Source organism: Phaseolus vulgaris, chromosome 7, assembly GCF_051622355.1.
Source record: "Phaseolus vulgaris cultivar YP4 chromosome 7, ASM5162235v1, whole genome shotgun sequence".
Lineage (NCBI taxonomy): Eukaryota > Viridiplantae > Streptophyta > Magnoliopsida > Fabales > Fabaceae > Phaseolus > Phaseolus vulgaris.
Window position 1 is genome coordinate 11,472,509 of NC_143504.1, and position 21,677 is coordinate 11,494,185.

At 29.0% G+C, this 21,677-nt stretch overlaps 1 protein-coding gene across 1 annotated transcript; it reads right to left on the minus strand.

Annotated features, from left to right (window-relative positions):
* Positions 1 to 18,748: 18,748 nt before the first annotated feature.
* Positions 18,749 to 19,867, minus strand: LOC137829089 (AWPM-19-like family protein). The gene is made up of 3 exons (XM_068635883.2): positions 19,667 to 19,867; positions 19,239 to 19,416; positions 18,749 to 19,161 (listed from the first exon to the last, which is right to left on the minus strand). Exons 1-3 carry the CDS (start codon positions 19,791 to 19,793, stop codon positions 18,924 to 18,926), a joined length of 543 nt encoding a protein of 180 aa, XP_068491984.1. The 5' UTR covers positions 19,794 to 19,867; the 3' UTR covers positions 18,749 to 18,923.
* Positions 19,868 to 21,677: the final 1,810 nt, after the last annotated feature.

Sequence of the window (21,677 nt, forward strand, 5' to 3'; positions counted from 1 at the left end):
TGTTAAATTCACTAAAATGTTAATATTACGCTGTTAGTTAATTTTGACTTTTCACAAGTGTATACTAAAATTTTTGTTCATAATTTCATTTTACAACTTTTATTATTGGCATTTAATCTTTCTCTTAGTTATCCATATGATCAAAGGAAAAAAGACATTATAGTTGTGTACACATAAACATAAAGAACTATTTTAAACAATGAAAAACATTTTTCTTTAAGTTTTACTATTCTTTTATTCTATTCTAGTTATATGATTTGATAATATGTTGGTTAGTGTTTACATGAGTGAACAAGTTTGGTTGATGTTTTTTAGACCAGTGATTAACATAGATTTAGTGTATTAAGCATGTACACTCAAACTCCACTGGAACAAATGTTACTTTAAACAATGCTAAAATAGACCATGAGTATGAGTATAAAAGTGTTGCTTAAAAATAGTAAATGTAACCGTTTTACAATTCTGATTTAAATACCATAAAAGGTCACAATTTAAAAATTATAGATATTTTAGGTCACATTTTTCTAAATGTTGTCTATTAGGTTAAAGAAATCGTGTTCTTAAGATCAAATATAAACAATACAATTTTACTGGGAATTTTTTCGCTTCTTCCCTTTTGTGTTGGGTGAAAAAATGCACATCTCCTTCGTACCTTCAAAAGCATGAACCTTCATATCTTTAAATACATGAATTGAACATGCGTCTCACTTTTGACTTTTCACCAACTTTTTCTTTGTCACTCTTGCGGTCACATGATAGTTGGATCGTTTTACGGTCATGGATTGGGCTTAATTTTGGTAAGTATATCCCTCATCTCTCTCACTCTTCCATCTATGTAATTTAGGGTTTCTGTTTTGGTAGGATTAATTTGTTTGAAGCACTGAAATAAGCACTAATTCTATGAGAATTTTGGTTATGTTAATTTAGGGTCTGTCATTTATAAAGTTGGTATGATTGAATTTTATTGCAATTATGTTTTGTAAATGATGGTTCAAGCTTTAATAATATTTTCCCTTTGAAATCGTAGTGTTCTTCTCAACCAGTGGATATCTTCATAAATATGGTTATAATAAGAGGTTTGTGTGATTATTGATGTGAATTTGATAGAACATTGAAATTTCATCCCTCAATAAGACTTTAACAAATACTTAGATTTCTCGTTTATTCCTTCTACTTTCGGACAAAAAATTAATACTAGCTGATTGAAAAATCAGTGCACGAAAATATGTTTTATTCTACTTAATTGCTTTTCTTTTTACTTTAGCATTGCATAGTTTATTCCTATTTTAGTCACCCTCTAAAATTGTTGCATGCTATGGGGATATAAAATAGAGATTACATTTAGTTTGAGATTTATTATTTCTGCCCTTATATATGATAGGACAGAAAAATAATAATGAATGATATTACATTGAAAATTTAAAATGACACTTAAAAAGGTATAAACACAATTTAGTTTGACATTTTTGTTTTGTTTTTACCTTATAGGATGGAAAGAATAATAAATAATATTATATATTAAAAGGTTAAAATAATACATTTATCTGTTCACTTTGCATAGTAATCTCCGCCACACTTTTCAAATGGATTCATTGTCTATAGAGAAGTTAATCTTTTGCATAGCAGACTCAGTTTCTCTTTGTACATTAACTATTTAAACTAGCATGTTCACCTGGGATTTTCGTTTTAAACATCACAATGACATGTACCAACATTAGCATAATTTACATGTACTTTTAAAAAATAAAATAAATAATATAAAACATAAAGATTTTAAAGTTGTTTGTATAATTTTTAACAATTTTTTAATAAACAAACTTCAAATGATTGTAAAAATAACCATTCATACATAAAAAAAAACTGCAATGTGCTATTGAGAAAACTAAGATTTTTTTTTTTTTTTTTCATTTTGATAAGTAAAGTATAGAACAATAGAAAAAAGGGGAATTGTATATATAAACTAGTAAAAGCTATGAATATGATAAATTGTAAAACATGTAGGAGTATATAATACCTTTGATTGATTTAGAATCAATATCTACTCTAATAAAAAATATCTTCCTCTTCGTCTTCCCCTTTACCTATGATGCTGGCATTTGTTGAAGCTCTAAATATTCATAACTCACAATATTATTTGGTGTAAATATTGAGATAGATTGATTGAAAGTGCTATGAATCTAAATATTGAGGTAGAAGCCACAAATTAACTATTGATTGTAACAACTTTTCCTTTTGTTTTGTGCCATGACATCTTGTACTATGTATGGAACATTAGATTTTCATAGCTTAGCAGTAGTCTTGGTTACATTGTTTTTTCCTTCTATATACTGCTTTATGGTTGGACTTTTAGTGACTTATCCAATATTTTATTCTCTAGAAAAAGGTAATGATTGTTTGTTTTGAAATTGTTGTTTCATATTTATGCTTGATACCTTTAATAAGTTGGGTTCATAGTTTAAGCTTATCCAATCAGCTCTTGCAAGACTCTATACCTATGAGCCAACTGTTAATTTATCCCGACAAGTATACCGAATCAATTGTAACATAGTACTATTTAAAGTACGAATGTCGAACCCACAAGGAACAATTCTAATTAAGAAGTTTTGTTATAAAACTAATCAAGTATAGAAAATAACTGTAGAAACTTGTTCATAACCAAATTAACACTTTTACCATAAATAATTCAAAGTTTACGATTTGATTCAACAAGTAACAAAATTAACTTATCAAATATAGATAAAAATACTTGAGATTGAATTGCATCTATCTTAATCATTTGTATGTTGGAATAATACAATACATAATACTCAAAACTACTTATTCTTGATGCTTAATTTAAAGTCATTCACCTTGATTCCTCACAGATGAAATAAGATGATTTCTCAGACACTGATTCCTCAAATATCTAACAAATCATCCAACTTTATGAACAAAATTATGATGCAATTAATAACTTGAAATTTATTCCTAGCATTACAAGTTATCAAGTATTTCCGTCTATTTCAGATCCTTAAAAATACTTTCCATTTAAATTTAAGGATCAAAATCAAGACTTCATTTATCAGATAAAATCAAGCAATAAGCATGAAACGAAAATACCAAGAACAAGTATAAAAGAAAATATTACACACACACACACACACACATATATATATATATATATCACCAAGAATACATTTGATCAAAATAGATTATTCAATCCCAAGTTTGAAAGCACTTAACCACTCATGATAGCTCCTCCAAACTTCATTCATGATCTGAATTGCATAAGAAAGGTTGACTTGAGCAGATTCTTCTCCTGAGAACAGAGTTTTCTTCTTCTTCTCTCACTAACTTCTCTCTAAAATCCTCCTATTCTTTTCCACCGCCCTGTTTTAATTTTGTTTCAGAATTTATTTAATGAAATTTAGCTTAAGCGAGCTAATCTAGCTTAGGCTAGATCATTTAATGTTGTTTTAGCTTGGGTGAGCAATTCTAGCCCGAGCTAGATTAGTACTGCACCATTAATTTAATCTGGATAATTTTAGCCTGTGCTAAATCTTCTAGCTTGAGCAAGATGCTTCCTTTATATTTTTCTTCTTTACTCCTTGTGATCCAATTATGTCTTTGCTTTCTTTCTTTTAATGCTTCACATTCATCTGAAATTTACACAAAAATTGGGATTAAATTTCTTCATTTGTTTTCTGGTTCAAAATATATAATCGGATTCAATAATTCTCATATTAGGGTAATTTTCTTACATTAAGCAACAATTAAGTTCTAAAGTGTTCAATTTTCTCAATTATAAATACTACACATTGGCATTTATCACCAACTTCTCCTTCTCCATGTGGTTTTGAACATATATGATCCATCCAAAACCATATTAGACATACAACTTAACCAACATCAGTGATAAGAATGGTTAATCAAAGCTACTTAGCCAATGGAGAAGTGAATCACTCAAGAGGTTGAGCTTATCACCATGAGATGCACTTAGAGATTCATGTCAGGATATATTATAAAGTAAGTTATACTAATTACTTTTTTTTAATTTTGTCAAATTACTCACATACATTGCTTGTTTATTCTTGTTATACACTAACATTCCTTAATTGTTTAAAAACATTATTTGTCACCACTATTACATTACACTAACTTTCTGCAATTTCTTGAAAAACATTCATTAAACATTTATTAGAGATGTTATTGTAAGTAGAAAGTGTATTCAACAATTTTTCAAATATGACCAGTGTAATTTTCTATATTATAAATAAACTAATCCAACATTAATTTTATCAGCTTGAAATCCACCTCTCCATAGAATTACTGACTATTTTCAGTTCAATACCAAATAAAAAATCTAGTTAAATTTGGTTTACTCATATTTTGTTGAACTTTTATAAGATAGATATTGCAGAATGGTTGTTGAGAGTAACACCAGATTGAGGGAAGGGAATATAGTGCAGTGGAATAAAAAGACATACATTAATTTTAAAATATGATGAATTGGAATAAACCTATTCATTCCATCCAAAACCTCTTTTTTTTCTTTCTCATTTTATTTTCATAGGTTATAGGTGATGTACAAACAAAATTGCATAACTGCATTGCAAACAATAACATATAGCACTAGGGTTGTTAACATTACAATCTTCCTCAAGATTGCATAATATTGCACTTCAATGTGGGAGCTTCAATTCAATTATTCCCTACTGACTTAGAATAAAATTATACCAACGTCAAGCAAGCTTATCAAATCACTGAAATAGGGGAATTTTCATAAATCTAGACACACTACCCTTTAAGTGACAAGGATGAGAAAACAATTAAAATGTTGGTTAATTATTAACTTATTATGAGTGATGTAAATACATTCCAAATAATGTATTGATTCCTTGTTTTATATTATGATGGTACTTTATTGATTTCATGTCAGTTAAGCTTTTCAAATAAGGTGCTTATTTATTTTATTTTATTCTTATTATTGTTCAAAGTTCTTAATATTTTGAGTCACTTACAATATATTATGTTTTTTTATCTATTAGATTAAAGATGATGGACAAAAGAGTGAGATAAATTTTCAAGGTTTAGTAAAGAGTATATTAATGGTGTTGAGTTATTTTTAGATTTTGCATACACTAGTGGAAGACCTCAAGGGAATGAGATTTTATGGCCTTGTTCGAAGTGTAGAAATCGTTGTTGGGCAAGAAGAGATGTGGTCTATAAGCATATTTGAATGTCGATCATGTTAGTAAGTTTAGTGATATGGATTGGAAGATGTGGTACTCTTTATGTTGTGTTACAAACACATACATGCAATTGTCTAGTGTTACATTAAAGTGTGATGGATTTGATTAAGACATGTTATTGATTAATTAAAACACTTCTATTTATATAATTATATCTCGGTAGTTGATATATTTATTTGAGTTCAATTAGACTTAATTAGTATATATTTTTGTATTTTTTTTCAGCTTGAAGGCAATAAAGTCAACGAAGACAATCTCCATAGCTTCATCATTAAAATAGGTGTCATTCTATGTGATTTTTCACTTCTCATCTTGGCCAATATTCCTACCAGTCTCAATTTTTAATATGTTCCAAAAAGGATAATATAATTACCAAAATTCATAATATATTATAAATCAAAATATATTATAATTCACAGAGCTACATATAGTAAATATACCAAATTATCCCTCCTTCTTGACAATGGCATAACACCACTAGTGTGAGGAATAATTTTTTTTTCGTTATATCTCTATTTCTTTTAAAAAGTTTCAACACAGTGAAATGAAATTAGATTTTGAAAATTAATAATCAAGCTTAGTGTAAATATACGAAATGAAAAGTATGTACCACTGTGGAACACTTAAGATGATAATCAATAAATACAACCCACTGCTCTATGCTAAGTCCATCTGGAACATTCTTTATCAGGTCATTTCTGCTTAATAGTGGGTCATAAAATTCATTTTAGAGCTTGCATCTATACTCCCTCCACAGTTTGCCAATTTTGAATATAACATCTCTTTTAGAAAAATCTTCATGTACCTTGAAGCAAAAACAAGTCTTCAAATAATACAATAATTAGTCCACATATATATTCAAAAAATGAAATAAGAATGTACATATTTAATGTTGTATTGAATGTAGGGTCAATTACCTTCAGTGCATTCTCCCATACAATATCCTTGTAAGTATTAGACACAAATGACCAACTTTCAAAACTTATAGGAAACAATATATGATTTTCTACTAGTTGTCCACAAACTCCAACAAGCAAACCACATGCTTCTCCAATTGGTTGAAAGTTGTCATCATAGTTGACAACCACATGTAATCTAGTGGGCAAGTTATGACCATCCCTAAACTGTGGTAATGGAGATCCAAAAATGTGGTTGCAGATTCAGTCATTTGTTGGCGTGTACTTTGAGGCGTAGGCATTAAGTTGAACATAGTTCCCCACAAATGTGTTTGATTCATGTCCACTAATTTTCTTAAGCAAGTTCTTAATCCTCTTAGGCCTAGGCATATCTGCACATAAAAATGAAAAAATAAAGTACAAAAACAAGATATAATAGTGCATATCAAAGTACGTAATCAAATACATGTGCAACTAATAATAGCCATACATGTGCAATTTTATTAACAGTGCAGTTGGACCAAACTTATTTTTACTCTATCATTGACTCATTTTCATGAAGTTTGTAATCATTGTTGTCATTGTTTAATAATTCATCATCTGCATCATCCCTAAACAATGGTAAATGTTCAGACTCGCTGAAAAACCGATTTAAGTCTTGTTGTGACATGGTTCCGGTTCACAAACTTCATTTCCTTCTCCCATATCATACAAGTCTTGTGGTTTCAAGTGGACAACAATTTTCCAATCCTTGTACTTCATCATTAACATAATACACCATTTCAGCTTATGAAGCTTTAATATATGGATCATGCTTCTCACGATCTCCTATGTGAATTAATCTTGAAAAATTAACAAAAGTAAAACCCCACGGATGCTTTCTAAACCCCTTATCCCTTGTGGTGTCAGCCCATTTACATTTGAACAATGTCACTTTAAAACGACCATAGTAATTCAGCTCAATTATATCTTCTAATTTCCTATAGTATGCCAAATCTTCTTCCCTAATGTTTTGATTTTTCCTACTTGCAACACATAATGTTGATGAAGTTAATTAAACTCCACTATTTTGGGTTTTTAACCCATGTGCTCGACTTTCGGTCCTAAACTTGAATCCATTTACATTGAAGGCAGGAAATCTTCTAGCATGTGAAGTCGGACCTTGAGATAGATACTTAAGATCACTTGACACTGTACTCGAAATGTCTGGGTTATTAATGTAAAAAAATAAGGATTAAATGTGTGAACATATGTTACAAACTTTAATTTCACAATTATAAAATTGTATTCTACGTACCCTTTGAGAAAACCAATTTATGAAATCCTTATTATCACTCCTTTCTATCTCTGTATTTGAAATTCTTCTCTCTCCAGACCTCATTCGCAAATGATCTTTAAATTCCTAAGAAAATAATCACAACCAACATGTTACTAATTATTCCATTAAAGACACATTTTCAATATAATTAAATTTATAGTTTGTGTTAATACTCACTCAATGAAAGGGGTAACTTGAGGGCAATTAAATAACACGTATCGATGTGCTTGAGTTCTTTGCATGGTTGATATCTCAAAAGTTGAAGAGACAGTTACTACTCTACCAATTAGTGGGAAAATGGTAGTCAATTGTGGAATATTTGTATTACAAAAATCATCCACACGTGAAGGTTTATTATTTCTTGTCTTCCATATATTCAGAGTTAAAGGTGAGAAGCTCTTCAGCTAGGTATCCTTTAGAAATGGAACCTTTAGGTTGTGCCTTGTTTTGAACATATGATTTTAAATGTCCCAAATACCTATAAAATAATTTTTCAATTAGGATAACCAAACATCAAACGTAAAAAAAATTAAAATCTATGTGCGCCAGAAACATTTACCTTTTTATGGGATACATCCAACGATAATGAACTGGGCCTCCAAGTTTGGCCTCACCAACTAAGTGACAAGTTAAGTGAACCATAATTGTAAAAAAGGTAGGAGGGAACAACATTTCCATGTGGCAAAGAGTTTCAGTGATGCGGGACTGAAGTTTATCAAGATCGGTTTGACTTAAACTTTTGTCATCGGAAAAATGAGCATAGTTTTGCTACCACTATAGCCACATTGTTTGGTAAAACATTACATATGACAATAGTTAGTAAATGTTCCATAAGAATATGACAATCATGACTCTTGAGGCCAATAATCTTTCGAGCTTTCAAATCAATACATCTTGAAATATTACTTGAGTATCCATTTGACATTTTGACATTTTTTAGTATTTATAAAAACGTTTTTTTCTTTGGTTTTGACAATGAAAACAAACTTGGCTGAAATCTTCCTCTTTCATCTGGCCAAAGTTCCTTCCTTATACCCATTTCTTTAAGAACCTTTCGGGCTTTTAAATTATCTTTTGATTTCTTAGGGTCATTGAGTAACATATACAAAACATTGTCACAAACATTTTTCTCAATATGCATGACATCTATACAATGGCGTAACATGTTCGTCTCTCAATAAGGAAGGTAAAAATATATACTTATCTAATTTCATTGTTCTGCTCCAACAACTTCAACAACATTCTTTCCCTGAGCCTTTTTACTTGTATCCATAAGTTTTAATGGTTTTCCAAATGTAACACTGAGACCCTTAACTTGTTTAAATATGTCTGACCCTAACAAACGTTCTGGTGCTTCCCTTGGTTCAGTTCTTCTGTCAAAAAGAGAATGACTCAATATGAATTTATGCTCTTTATGTAACAAAACATCATAACAAAAAATTACTTATATAAATGCGTTAACTACATGAAATAGTTAACCAAAACCTACATTTACCAAACTAGAATTTTGGTAAATTTTGTGGATCAAACAAATAAAAATTTAATTTTGCAAGTACATGGATCATATAAGCACATCATACAAGCAACCAGTACCCTTGAAAACAAATTTGGATGCTTGAATATAAAATTAGATCCAAACCAATTTGCAAGATGGTTTTGATCGATTGTTGTCTCTATAAATTTCTTAACCATTCTATAAATAACCATTATCTAATAGAGAACATGTTGATCATGCAAACAATTGTAAAATACCATCAAACTTGTATTGTTGTACAAATACAACTCTTTTATGATATTCTAGCAACCAACTACACCATGTGAAGATACTATTTTGACCAATACCAGGTCCATTCTTTCTTCCAACTAAAATAAGCACATAATAGGCACTAAAATACCCACAAATAAGAACATTCTAATGATATTCATGCAACTAAAATACTCATAAATAAGTACATTGTTCTCATATAAGCACACAAAGATACATAAACTTCAAGGTATAATATGAGAGAAAAAGTATGTTATACTCAACTACAAGTTTATTCTGCATATATGTCTTTGTGCATAGCATGAACACTAGCTTAAAATCAGTTTAAAAAGACGAGATTAGTTTTTTACTGTTATTTTAGTTTATATTGATAATTTTTTTACTGTTAGTTGATAAATTAAAAGGTTAAAAGTAAAGTCAATCTAAAAAAGAGTACTAATTAGATTATTAATCTATAATTAAACATATTGAGGTACAGTTAAACCATAATATGAAAAAATAAAATATAATACTATTAATGTAATCTTTCTCTACTGTGTAAAAATCACGATGACATTGCAAAAGAAAAATGTTGAAATTTAAGCATTTAACATTAAAATTTCTATCATTATGTGAGGCGCATAATACCTTTTCATTTAGGAAAGTTAATGCTTTTTGTTCAGTAAAACCGAGCAAGAATAAAAAAAATAATTAAGACAGCTCCATGCACCAAAAGCAAAAATAAAACAAAAAATAAAAAAAAATTGTTCAATAGTGGAAGGCAAATTTACCCCACCATGCAAGTATGATAAATCATAATCGAAGTTCAAGGATGAACTCACAAGCAATGAAGATTCAAGCATTCAAAACACACACATGCATTAGTATAAAACGCACAAAATGAATCAAAAAGTCCAAAACATGTAAAATGAATATTTAAGTAGCAGTCTAATTACAACATAAATAGCAACTTCAACAACACATACAATAACTACATACCTCAATGTTGTTAAAAGTAGCAGTGAGCTCTTTGCCTTCATTATGATCAACTATAGCCCTACAATTCATTTTACAGAAAAATAAAAGCATAAGGACATTTACACAAAGCTTTACCAATATATCAAAATCATATTCAGTGCATTTTAGTCCACCCCTCAAATTGTATTTACCAATCCAATATATATTCAATCCAATTTCAAAATCATAGTCAATGCATTTCAGCCCATACCTCAAACTGTATTTAACAAAATATATATTCCACCCAATTTCAAAATCATATTCGACAAACATATGTACACAGAGAAACGTATTGCTAACGACGTACCTCTGGCGATAAGAAGTGGTAATGGCGGCCATAAATTCCAATAAGAAGAATGAGAGGGGTGAAATGGTTTATGATGAGGGTCAGAATAGGGGTTTTTGGTGAGAGTGGGGAGAGGGGTTTTCGGTGTGAGTGAAAACAAGGTTTGCGAAGACACTATGAAGGGTTTCCGGTGAGAGTGCGAATGTGAAGGGTTACGGTGAGAGTGAGAAGATAAGGGTTGCAATGAGAACGGGAATGATTTTGCGGTGAAAACGACTGCGAGTGAGAAGAGAACGATTGCGGTGAGAGAAGGGAAATACGAAATGGGGCAAGGTGAGTGCCACGAGAGGTAATGTGCAGGGAATACAAAATAGGGCGATGAGAGTGAGGGTTTATGAAAGAGGTTCATTGACTGAGGAAAGTTAAGGTTCAGTGGGGAATACGAAAAAAAATTCAAAGAGGTATATTTTCAAATGGTGAAAAAGGGGAATACGAAAAAAAAAAAAAACTTTAGGAAAGAGGAAGGTTACAGAGGGAACGAAACGCGAGAGATTTTTATTTCGAAGGATAATTATGGCGGTTCTACATACCACATTTCGAAGGGACATTATGGCGATTATGAAGTTGTCGTATTATACAACTAATTGTGTCGGTTTTTAATAACCGCCATATTATAACGGCCACCACATACATGTTTTTTTTTTATTATAGTGTAATTTCAAACTTACTTATTAATTAAGGTTTATTTTTTATTAATCATATTTTGAATGTATTTTTAAAAAAGATAATTTAAAAGAGATAATTTAAAAATGACAATTTATTAATTAATGCTACTAAACGATTTGACGTGGAGAACATATTTTGGGATGATTCGATAAAGGTATCACAACTATTTTTAGTACTTTTTTCAGCATACAACATTCATATAATATTTCATGTACCTCTGATTTTTTTGGAAAAACAATTAGCATCTAAGTGGTATATAATTTATTAGAAGAATGATGGGGTGACAATTGTGTCAATAACATATGATTGGGACAACATGTGAGGTCCCTCGAACCATTAATCGTCTAAAGTATACGGGGTGGACCTATATGACGAACTTGAAGAAAGAAAGCCTTATGGAGCATCATTTGCTGCAACATTGAAGAAACGGTGTCTTATCCACCACAAATGGACTTATAATGTGTTGCACATTCTCAATCTGTATAATCTGGAATTACTTCTTTATCAAAGGATACCAAAAGAAAAGTTCTTATTATTGATGTTATAAATGTCCAATTTGATAAACTTACAACGGACTTGAAAAAAGTTGTTGATATTTAGTGCAAGAAATATGGTTGAACATCTTGTGGTTGATCCTCTATGGGATATTGGCGAAAAAACGATTTTGGTGTGATGAAACAAGAGCATAAGATAAAGAATATATATAACAAGAAAATTTGACATACAACACAAATCCGTATGTAAAACATAGTTACATACGGATTACATACGGACAAAAATTCGTATGTAAACTAGCGGATTAATATTATGAATACTAGCGGAAACACAGGCGTTAAAGCGCCTGTGCATCCACATTTTTTTATTATTACTATATTGTATATTATTATGTGTATTCATATCTTTTAAATGTAAAATATCACTAAGTAAAAATAAGATAGAAACATTTTCTCTCATCATTTATGAGTTTCAACCTACTATTATAATAATTAAGTTACAGTAAAAAATATATTAAACAAATTTAAATTTATAACACAATAAACATAACCAATTTTGATTTGTTTTTACTAACATAAAACTAAAAAAGAGAAATATAATAATGAAAAGAATGGTTCTATTATATATTTTAGTTCCGTATCCCCATTCTCCACCGTTTATATTTTCTATGTTTTGTAGTTTCTTTTGTTTTCAGTAAGGTCTTCATATATGTTTATTGCCAATTTTAAAGCCTGATGTATCTCAATTCTGTTCAAAGTTTCTTTTGGCCAAGGTTTAGGTATCTTTGTATTTTTCTTTTGCAAGTGATATCTTTTTCAGCATCTTTTCCCTCTGCAGGTTTTCTTTCATTGGCTAGAATTTTTTTCTGTTGGTTTCATTTTTGGTTTTTAGTTTCAATCCCTTGGATTATAAATTATTGATGTCTGTATAGCTAGGTAAAGCATGAAATAAACAACTCTTCAACTCTCATAATTGCTTAGTTGCTCCTTTTCTCTTTACTTTTCTTTACATTGTTGATCTTATAAACTGCTTCATCCCCTGTGCAATGTTCCTTTTGCAGCTAACTGGTGAAACAGTGGGAGAAGTAGAGGTTGTAGCTGATATTGCCCAGTAATTGCCCAGGTACGCTATCTTTCAAGTCTTAAGGTTTTTTCTGAAAATTATATATAACATGACAATAATAAATATGTGTTTGGTCCATTTATATATAGATTGGTGTGAATAAAGAAGTGGAGATATTGATGGAAAGCAAGGTTTTGTGTAATGTGGTGGTGAAACCTGGATGGATCAAACCTTTGTTTTTGGAGTCATCGCAGTTCTTGAGTACATTTATGGATTATCGACCTACTGCAAAGTCTGAAATTGTTCTAAGTACATGATGTTTGAAGAATAATTATTGTATAAAACCAATAATGGTTTTATTTTCTTACCACAGATATGCATATATATGAAACCAGAAAACTCCTTATGGAAAGGAAATTGGATTATTGCTTTATGCTAATGCTTATAACTTGTTTCCTTAATTCGCCTACTTGTTTGACAATGATGGATGTGAAAATTAATTATTTAATTATTATTTCTTGAGCTTATTGTTTATTGTGAAATTGGATGGGTGATGCATGAATTGGAAAAGTTTGGAACTGAACTAATTGAATAAATTAGACACGAAATTGGGTAATTTGGCTAAAGAAAAATCTCAAGAAAAGAACTCTGAATTAATGCATATGTATTATATTCACGAAATGAATTTAATTATAATATCAAATTAAATAATATTATGAAATCAAATTAAAGTTTAATTATGATATGAAATTAAATAATATAATGAAATTAAATTATAAAATAAAATTAAATAAATTATTATAAATATTAAAAATAAAATTAAATATTTAATATTCGAATTATGATAGTTATAAAAGGTATTATAAATATCATACTATACTGTATTAAGTGGCGGTTAGAACTGCCACTATTTACTCTAGAATTAGTTTAACCAGTTTTAACATTATGACATTTATAATTGACGTAAATTACACGCTTAAAATCGCCACTTTATACAATGTATAATATGGCGTCTGCTACAACGGTTCTCAATTGATCGCCATATTAAACTTTGTGGCGGCAAGAATTCTGGCGGTACGCAGTACCGCCACTGATGTATAATGTGGCGGTTAAAAATGCTAGTATTTACGAAATTAACCGCCACCAGATACACGTTTTTTTGTAGTGAAAGAAGAAGAATAAGATGAGAAACTTCGTAACAAACCTTGAGAAAATATTTATTTTGTAATTTCTTTCCTCCTCTCCACAAGAATGTTGTATTCAAAACGCATTCATCCTCTTCGTAGATGTGCACATCAACCATGATGTCAAGATAACTCTGTACCTTGAAGCAATTATATCATCATTTTGGTGAATCACTAATTTTGATTTGTTGACTAAAAAGAGAAATATAATAATGAAAAAAAAAAAAGAATCATAAGATTAGAAACTCTGTAACAAACCTTAAAAAAATATTTATTTTCCAATCTCTTTCCTCTTCTCCGCAAGAATGTTCATAACGCATTCATCCTCTCATGCCCACATCAACAATGATGTCAAGTTATAACTTTGTACCTTAAAGAAATTACGTCATCATTCTTGTGAATCACTAATTTTGATTTGTTGTTACTAACATAAAACTAAAAAGGATAAATATAATAATGAAAATAAAAAAAGAAGAAGAATAAGATGAGAAACTCTATAACAAACCTTAAGAAAATATTTATTTTCTAACCCCTTTCATCTCTCCGCAAGAATATCATATTCAGAACGCATTCATCCTCCCCATCGATGCCCACATCAACAATGGTGTCAAGATAACTCTGTATATGTGCAGTATTCCGTCTTTGGGGTACGAAAATGAAAAGCAAAGTAACAAAAATAAAAATGATAAAAATGAGTAACATTAACAATTAAACAACCAAGAAAAGAAAACTCACTTACAGAGACTAACGTGGGATGTGTGCTCTTCTTCTTACTCTTATCTTGAAAAATGAACCTTTTTATCTAATGGAAGTGATATGAATCGAAGAGATAAAGTGAGAAAGAGGAAGGAGAGAAAAATGATAATAAAAATTCCAAATATAAATTCAAATTGAAAAGAAACTGTGAGTGAAAACGGAAGAAATAAAGATATATTTCAAAAAAACTAAATTCAAAATTGTTTTACGTTCAAAAACTCCATTATAATAACTGTTTTAATATTTACAAAATTACAAAATAACTAAAAATAAAATTAACTTTTTTATATATAAAAAAAACAATTATATATATCAAAAACAGTTATGGAGGTATAGATATATATAAAAACAGTTATGGGGAATCTCCATTATATATAGATATAAATTAAGAATATTATTAATATTATGAATATTGTGAATATTATGAATATTATTAATATTGTGAATATTATTAATATTATTAAATGTTGTTAATATTATTAATATTATTAAAATTATTAATACTATTAATATTATTAAATACTGTAAATATTATTAAATATTATTAAAAAATTTAATACTATTAAATATTATTAATATTATAAACATTATTAATATTATTAAATACTATTAATATTATAAACATTATAAATATTATTAATATTAATAATATTATTAAATATTGTTAATATTATTAATATTATTAAAATTATTATTAATAATATTAATATTATTAAAATTATTATTAATAATATTAATATTATTAATATTATTATTATTAATATATATTAATATTAATATTATTAATATTATTATTTATAATAATATTATTAAATTATTAATATCAATATTAATAAAAATATTAATATCAATATTATCACTAATATTAATATTATTATTGCAATTATTAAAAATATTTTTTGTGTAATATTTTATATACGGATACAATTTGTTTGTAAATTGTTTTTATAATTTTTTCTTTAATTAAATTAAAAGAAATAATTAAACTCAAATTATTTTTCTAATTTAATTCTATCAATGTAAAAAATTTTAAAATTATTTCAATTCCCTATAACCTTCTTTTATATTTATATTTATATATTTTTTTATTTTAGTTTGTTCATTGCTTTTAATTTCCATCCAGAACTATACAAATCCAAATCCGTATGTAAAAATTTGTATGTAATGCTCACTTTATATATGAATCTGGATCTGTATGTAACACTTACTTTATATACAGATCTGGATCCGTATAAAAATATTTATTTGTAATGCTCACTTTACAAACGGATCTGGATCCATATGTAAAAATTCGTATGTAACGCTTACTTTACATACGGATCCAAATCCGTATGTAAAAGGCTGTATGTAACGCTTACTTTACATATGGATCCAAATTTGTATGTAAAAATCCATATGTAATGCTTACTTTACATACAAATCCTTATCCGTATGTAATAATTCGTATGTAACACTTACTTTACATACAGATTCAAATTCCTATGAAAAAATTCGTATGTAATGTTCACTTTACATACGAATCCAGATCCATATGTAAGTTCGTTTGTAAAATATGGATTTGTATATAATAATAAGTATCTAAATAGAAATTTTTTTATAATATGTATAAAAGATGTTAGTTAGAATGAATTTTACAAAATGAGAAAGCATCAATGTCACAAACTTCTCTACATGAATACATCATACATCTAACAACAACTTACAACTTTTTGACTAGCACTCAGACCTCCATCTTAACCATTTATTTATATAAGATAATGAGTAAAAGTAGTTCATATTTTATTTGTGATATGATGTAAAACTTTAATTAAAAGTTATTGTTGTGTATGTATGTTCATTTATTAGGAATTGAATGTTTTATCTATATATATATATATTAAATTAATGAGTATTATTTTTTGAATGAGTTGACATAATATCTTTAATGTACATTAAGTTGAATGTTTTTAAATTAATGATTGTTTAACTCACATGGTTTTATCTTGAATATTTTATCAACATTGTGGTTCTTATATTTTTTTTATAGTCATATTTCTTCATCCAAAATTAAGAGACACAAATAAAAAAAATGATAGGAAGGACAAAATTCCCATGACAACTAATAGAGGTTCTCCTCCTAATTTAACATAGTAGAGGAGATTTTAGACAATACTTGGTACTTCAACAAACATAATCATATGACTATATACGAAGACTATACTTGTAGTTCATTCTTTATTGATTCTGAATTACAATTTTACAAATACTTAACCTATTAGAGGTTGGATCAATTTCTCTCTCAAAATGATTTTGACTACAAATGTTTCATCAATATCTTTTTCTTAGCTTGAAAGTAGTTGATCATAATCATAATCCTCAGTACCAAGATAAACACAAAAATCAGAATCAAATCTCTAAACTAGTTGGTTGTGACTAATATAAAATATGAGAAACAAAACATTTAAGTTTTAAATATTGTACAAATTTATCTCCTCCATGTACTTAACTCAAAATGTCATATATTAGTCATCAACATAGATAAAGAATTAAGGACAATAATTGAAATTAAAATAAAATATTGAATATCTTACCATAGAAATAAAATCAAATTGTAATATATATAATTCTTACTTTAAAAATTGATTTTGTGAATTTAAATTAAACATAGATTTATATTCAAGATGAAAATTTTATATTTTTTATCTAATCTTTATTACGCCTTTGTATTTGTTTCTATATATAAGACTTTTTATGAATATTTTCTTAATTAAATACATGAATTTGTTTCTATAAGACTTTTTATGAATATTTTCTTAATTAAATACATGACATTTTTTAATGCCTCTAATTAGCAAATTAATTCAATAATCTTATATTTATAAGATAAATAGATTTTTGTTGATATTACAATAAATTTAACACTATTTTTACGAATTACGCTAGTGTGATACAAAGAGAGAGTGAGGCACAAAATAAAGTATTGAGATATGGCAGACCCAGTGAGCGGTGAACAAAGAGACCCACGAGTTACACTATTTCCTCCAATGCAAAAAACTTTTCTCAATTTTAAAAGGAATTCACAGTTTTTTTTTAAGAACATGTAACTCAAGGGTAGTTTGATCTTTTACCAAATCAATTGATACTTTTCTAATTATATTTTCATTCATTTTTTATTTAAGTAAAAATATATGTTAATGGTTGAGTTTCATGCTGTTGAAATTGTAGAATATTCGTTATTGAGTTACAACACAAGACATTGTCAGGTGAGAAAGTGACAATGTCGTGTCTCATACATTCATAGTTACGTTACTCCTTTAATTGTCTTTGTATGCAATTGTCTGATTTGTTTGAAGACATTTATGGATTGAAAAGGATTTTCAATAAAGAGATTGAATAAGTATTTATTTAACATTTTTTTATTATATGGTCATTTATCTTATAATTTGTTCATGATAAATTTATTTTAACAAGTTGTACACAGATATTTACAAAACCAAGATAAAATAACTTGGGATAATCATAAATATTTATTATACATTATTAATATAATACTTTTTCTTTATAAATTTTCAATTTTTTTCCACGATTGCGAGAGTCATAAAATTGCTTCACAAATTTAAACCCAACCTCTTCTTAACTGTTTATTTATTGAGGGTTTATGGTTGCGCTATGCATGAATATTTAATATATATAGACCGTACATACAAAATTCTTTTCTATAAATTTTAAATTCTCTCATTATTTTATAATTATAGTATTTTCTTTCTTATAAACTTTGAACTCTCTCCATGAGATTAAGTATAATATGTCACATTTTCTCTTTTTTTTATATATATATCTGACTGTCCCTTTATTGTATAAATACAAATTGACTACAATATTCATTAGAGACATATTTTTAAAATAGTAAAAAGAAATGATGAAAAACAATGTTAAACTAGTGTTTTAACACTGACACTACTCTTAAATAATTAGTTGTGATGGTTATAGTTATTATTTATTCTGTGATTAAAATTGGATAGGAGAAGTTTTGAGATGGAGAAAGGGACAGATAGAAGCATAATAGAGGCATCGATTCATATACAGAATGTGATGGTAGAAAGGGAGTTTTGAGATGCAGGAAAACAAAGGCAAAGGCGTGAGTCTATGCATGGAAAGAAAAAAGAAAAAGAAAAGGCAGATAGTAGAAAAAGGTAAAGTAGAAGATGACGGAAGAGAAGAAGTGGAGTTTAGACACGAGTTCCAGTAGCAGGAACAGGCGCAGGCTTGTGCATTGGATCTCCTGTAGTCCCTCCCATAGGATAGTCAGTGTCACGGTACCCGGGACCATATCTGCTGCTAAATAGCCCTGCGTGTATCAGCAACACGTACAACAATTGTGTGAATGTGAGTATGATTATGAAGGCCTCCACCATCTTCAACCTCCACCCTCTGTGCCCTCCTATGTTTATCTCCTTGCAAGCCAACCTGCAACACACTCAAATTCATTTTCTCATCATGAACCAAACTTTCATCTACTTTCAATTTAATTAGCCATGCTTTACCCAAATGCTAGAGCAGTCACACCCCAAGCAACCACTGATGCGGCTCCTGCAGATGCTAAACTGTCACTCCTCCATGTCCTCATGTGATTGCCACCCAAAAATTTTGACACTATGCCAAGAATCGCTGCTAGTATAGAGAAGGTTAAGAAAAACATGGTTGCACCGTTTCCTCCAAAACCTGAAACCAGCATAAATTAACCAGAGGGTCATTTAATTTAACGTGCACCCTTTTTGAGGTACGTGCTCCTTCTTGTCACTCCGCAGATCAATATGACTCACCACAATAAATGTTTTAGTCTCCGCCATTAATGGCGCGTACGTTTGAAAAAGTAACTCTTTTTGTAACATGAATGGATCCATCAATCAATCAAGTGAACAATATATTTGCAAAACAAAAAGGGGTGTAGAGATAGGAAGTGTGAGCTTACTAGGGTGGTAAGTTTGGCCATTGATAAACCTGTTGAGACACCAACTTGAAAATCCTAAAACTATGAAGTACATGATTAAGTTAAGAAACAGCAAAGGAGCTGCCACGTTCCTTCCCACTGTGGCCATTGTTGAGAGCTGCTACTGATTTTTTCGCCCAAATTTCTGAGATAAAGTGTGGAATTTGTTCGCGTTTGGATAAGGGTGAGGTGCCCTGTGAAGCAATATATAGAGAGACTCCAAAGGTGATTGAAGACACGTGTCAAGCAGCAAGGTCTTGCATGTTTCGTTTTGGGTACAGGTGGCAGGATTAGGACACTTGTCGTGTTTTCTTATTATGTTTTCCAAAAATCTTTTTCTGCCTTCTCTCTGTTCAAATTGGAATCCAGAAGTTTAATAAATCGGTGCATTATCCAGAAAGAAAAAACACAAAACTTTTAGTTTTTGCATTTAATCCAAACATGAAATTTTGTTGTTGGAAAACATATTTAAAAAATATTTATTTCATATTATTACTTTATCTACTCCCTTCATACTATTTTTTAAACACGACATTCTTTTGTTTATAATATATTTTGCAAACTTTGTAGAGGATAGACAAAACTTATTCACCACTTATAATATTTTTTTTTCAAACTATTTTTTATGAGATTTAGATCTGGTAACTTATTTAAAGAATTTTAGTTTAATATTACTCTGACTGCTCTTATATTTCTTACAAAAGTGAACTTTAAGCCTAACTCAACCTCATAAAACCGATTCAGTGGATGAGATTTGCACTTTTCACCCACTTATATACTGTGAAAGGCTCTAATCTCTAATCGATGTGGGATCTCCAACAATATTCGCTTTATATTTTTAAAATTATGCTTGTCCGTAAAAATGATACTTGTTTCTTTTTATACTTATTTTTCATGTACTCATTAATTTAACATTTTACTAGTATAAAAGAACAATGTTTCGCGAGACATCTTTTTCTGTTTTAGAACACATGATATGAAAGTCCAAAAACACATATAAAAAGGTATATCTAGTTCTTGCAAAAATTTGACCCAATAAAAAAAAAGTTCTTGCAAGACTGGACATATACATTGGTATATTATTTATTTGTCAGAGTGGTGCACTGCAGGGTGGATATCTATTGGTTGAACACCTGTGCAGAAGTTCAGTCCAGAAGAAAGCATCCTTATCCAATTGGAAAAATATAATATGATGAGAATGTCTTTTTAAAATGGGTTTGGGTACTCAAATACGTAATTATTAATACATTTCTTTTGCCAATTAAAAAAAATATGATGAGAATTTGAAGAGTTATGCTTGGGAAGTCACCCACCGTTTTCCAGAGGTTGAAGCTTGAAAGCTTAATTGTTTATGCTTTACTTTTAAGGTGAAGTTACTTTAAGTAGTGATGGTGACAATGGGGAGGAGTGCGACAAAAACAATGAGAACGATGAAGAGTGTGAATAAATATAATGGTAAAACTAGAGTACAAACCATCAAACTATTAGTGATAATAGCGACGAATTAACTAGCAAATCAATCTTAAGGAACACAAAAATAAATGAAAGAGTAACAAAAACAAAAAAATAAAAATGAACGAATACAATAAATAAATATAACAATAGAATAATCTCTTATAACAAACAAAGACATAAACACCATAAAAGATATATAACCACGACGGAAAAAATGGAAAAGAAATGTAATGATGTGTGAACACAAGAGGAGAGGAAGAAGAAACATACCCTAATTTTAATTCTTTATTTCATTAAATATTATGTAAAATTTTAAAGGCAGTAAAAATCAACAAGATAACTTTAGGAAACTAAGGTGGAAATTAGAGAGAGTGAACAAAGTAAAATTCTGGGAGGATGTGTGGCTCATAGAGGCTCTTCTGAAGTATGTATACCCTAGACTTTATAGAATATCGAAGGAAAAAAAAAACAAAATAGTTGAAGAGCTAGTGAGGTGGGAAAACTAGTAATGTGAGTGAAAGATACCGTGGAGACGACA

Coding starts and splice junctions, on each gene's coding strand:
- LOC137829089 (XM_068635883.2), bottom strand. CDS start 19,793: ATGGCCACAGTGGGAAGGAACGTGGCAGCTCCTTTGCTGTTTCTTAAC. Junction 19,417..19,666: donor TGGCCAAACTTACCACCCTA/GTAAGCTCACAC, acceptor TGCTGGTTTCAG/GTTTTGGAGGAAACGGTGCA. Junction 19,162..19,238: donor GTGACTGCTCTAGCATTTGG/GTAAAGCATGGC, acceptor AGTGTGTTGCAG/GTTGGCTTGCAAGGAGATAA.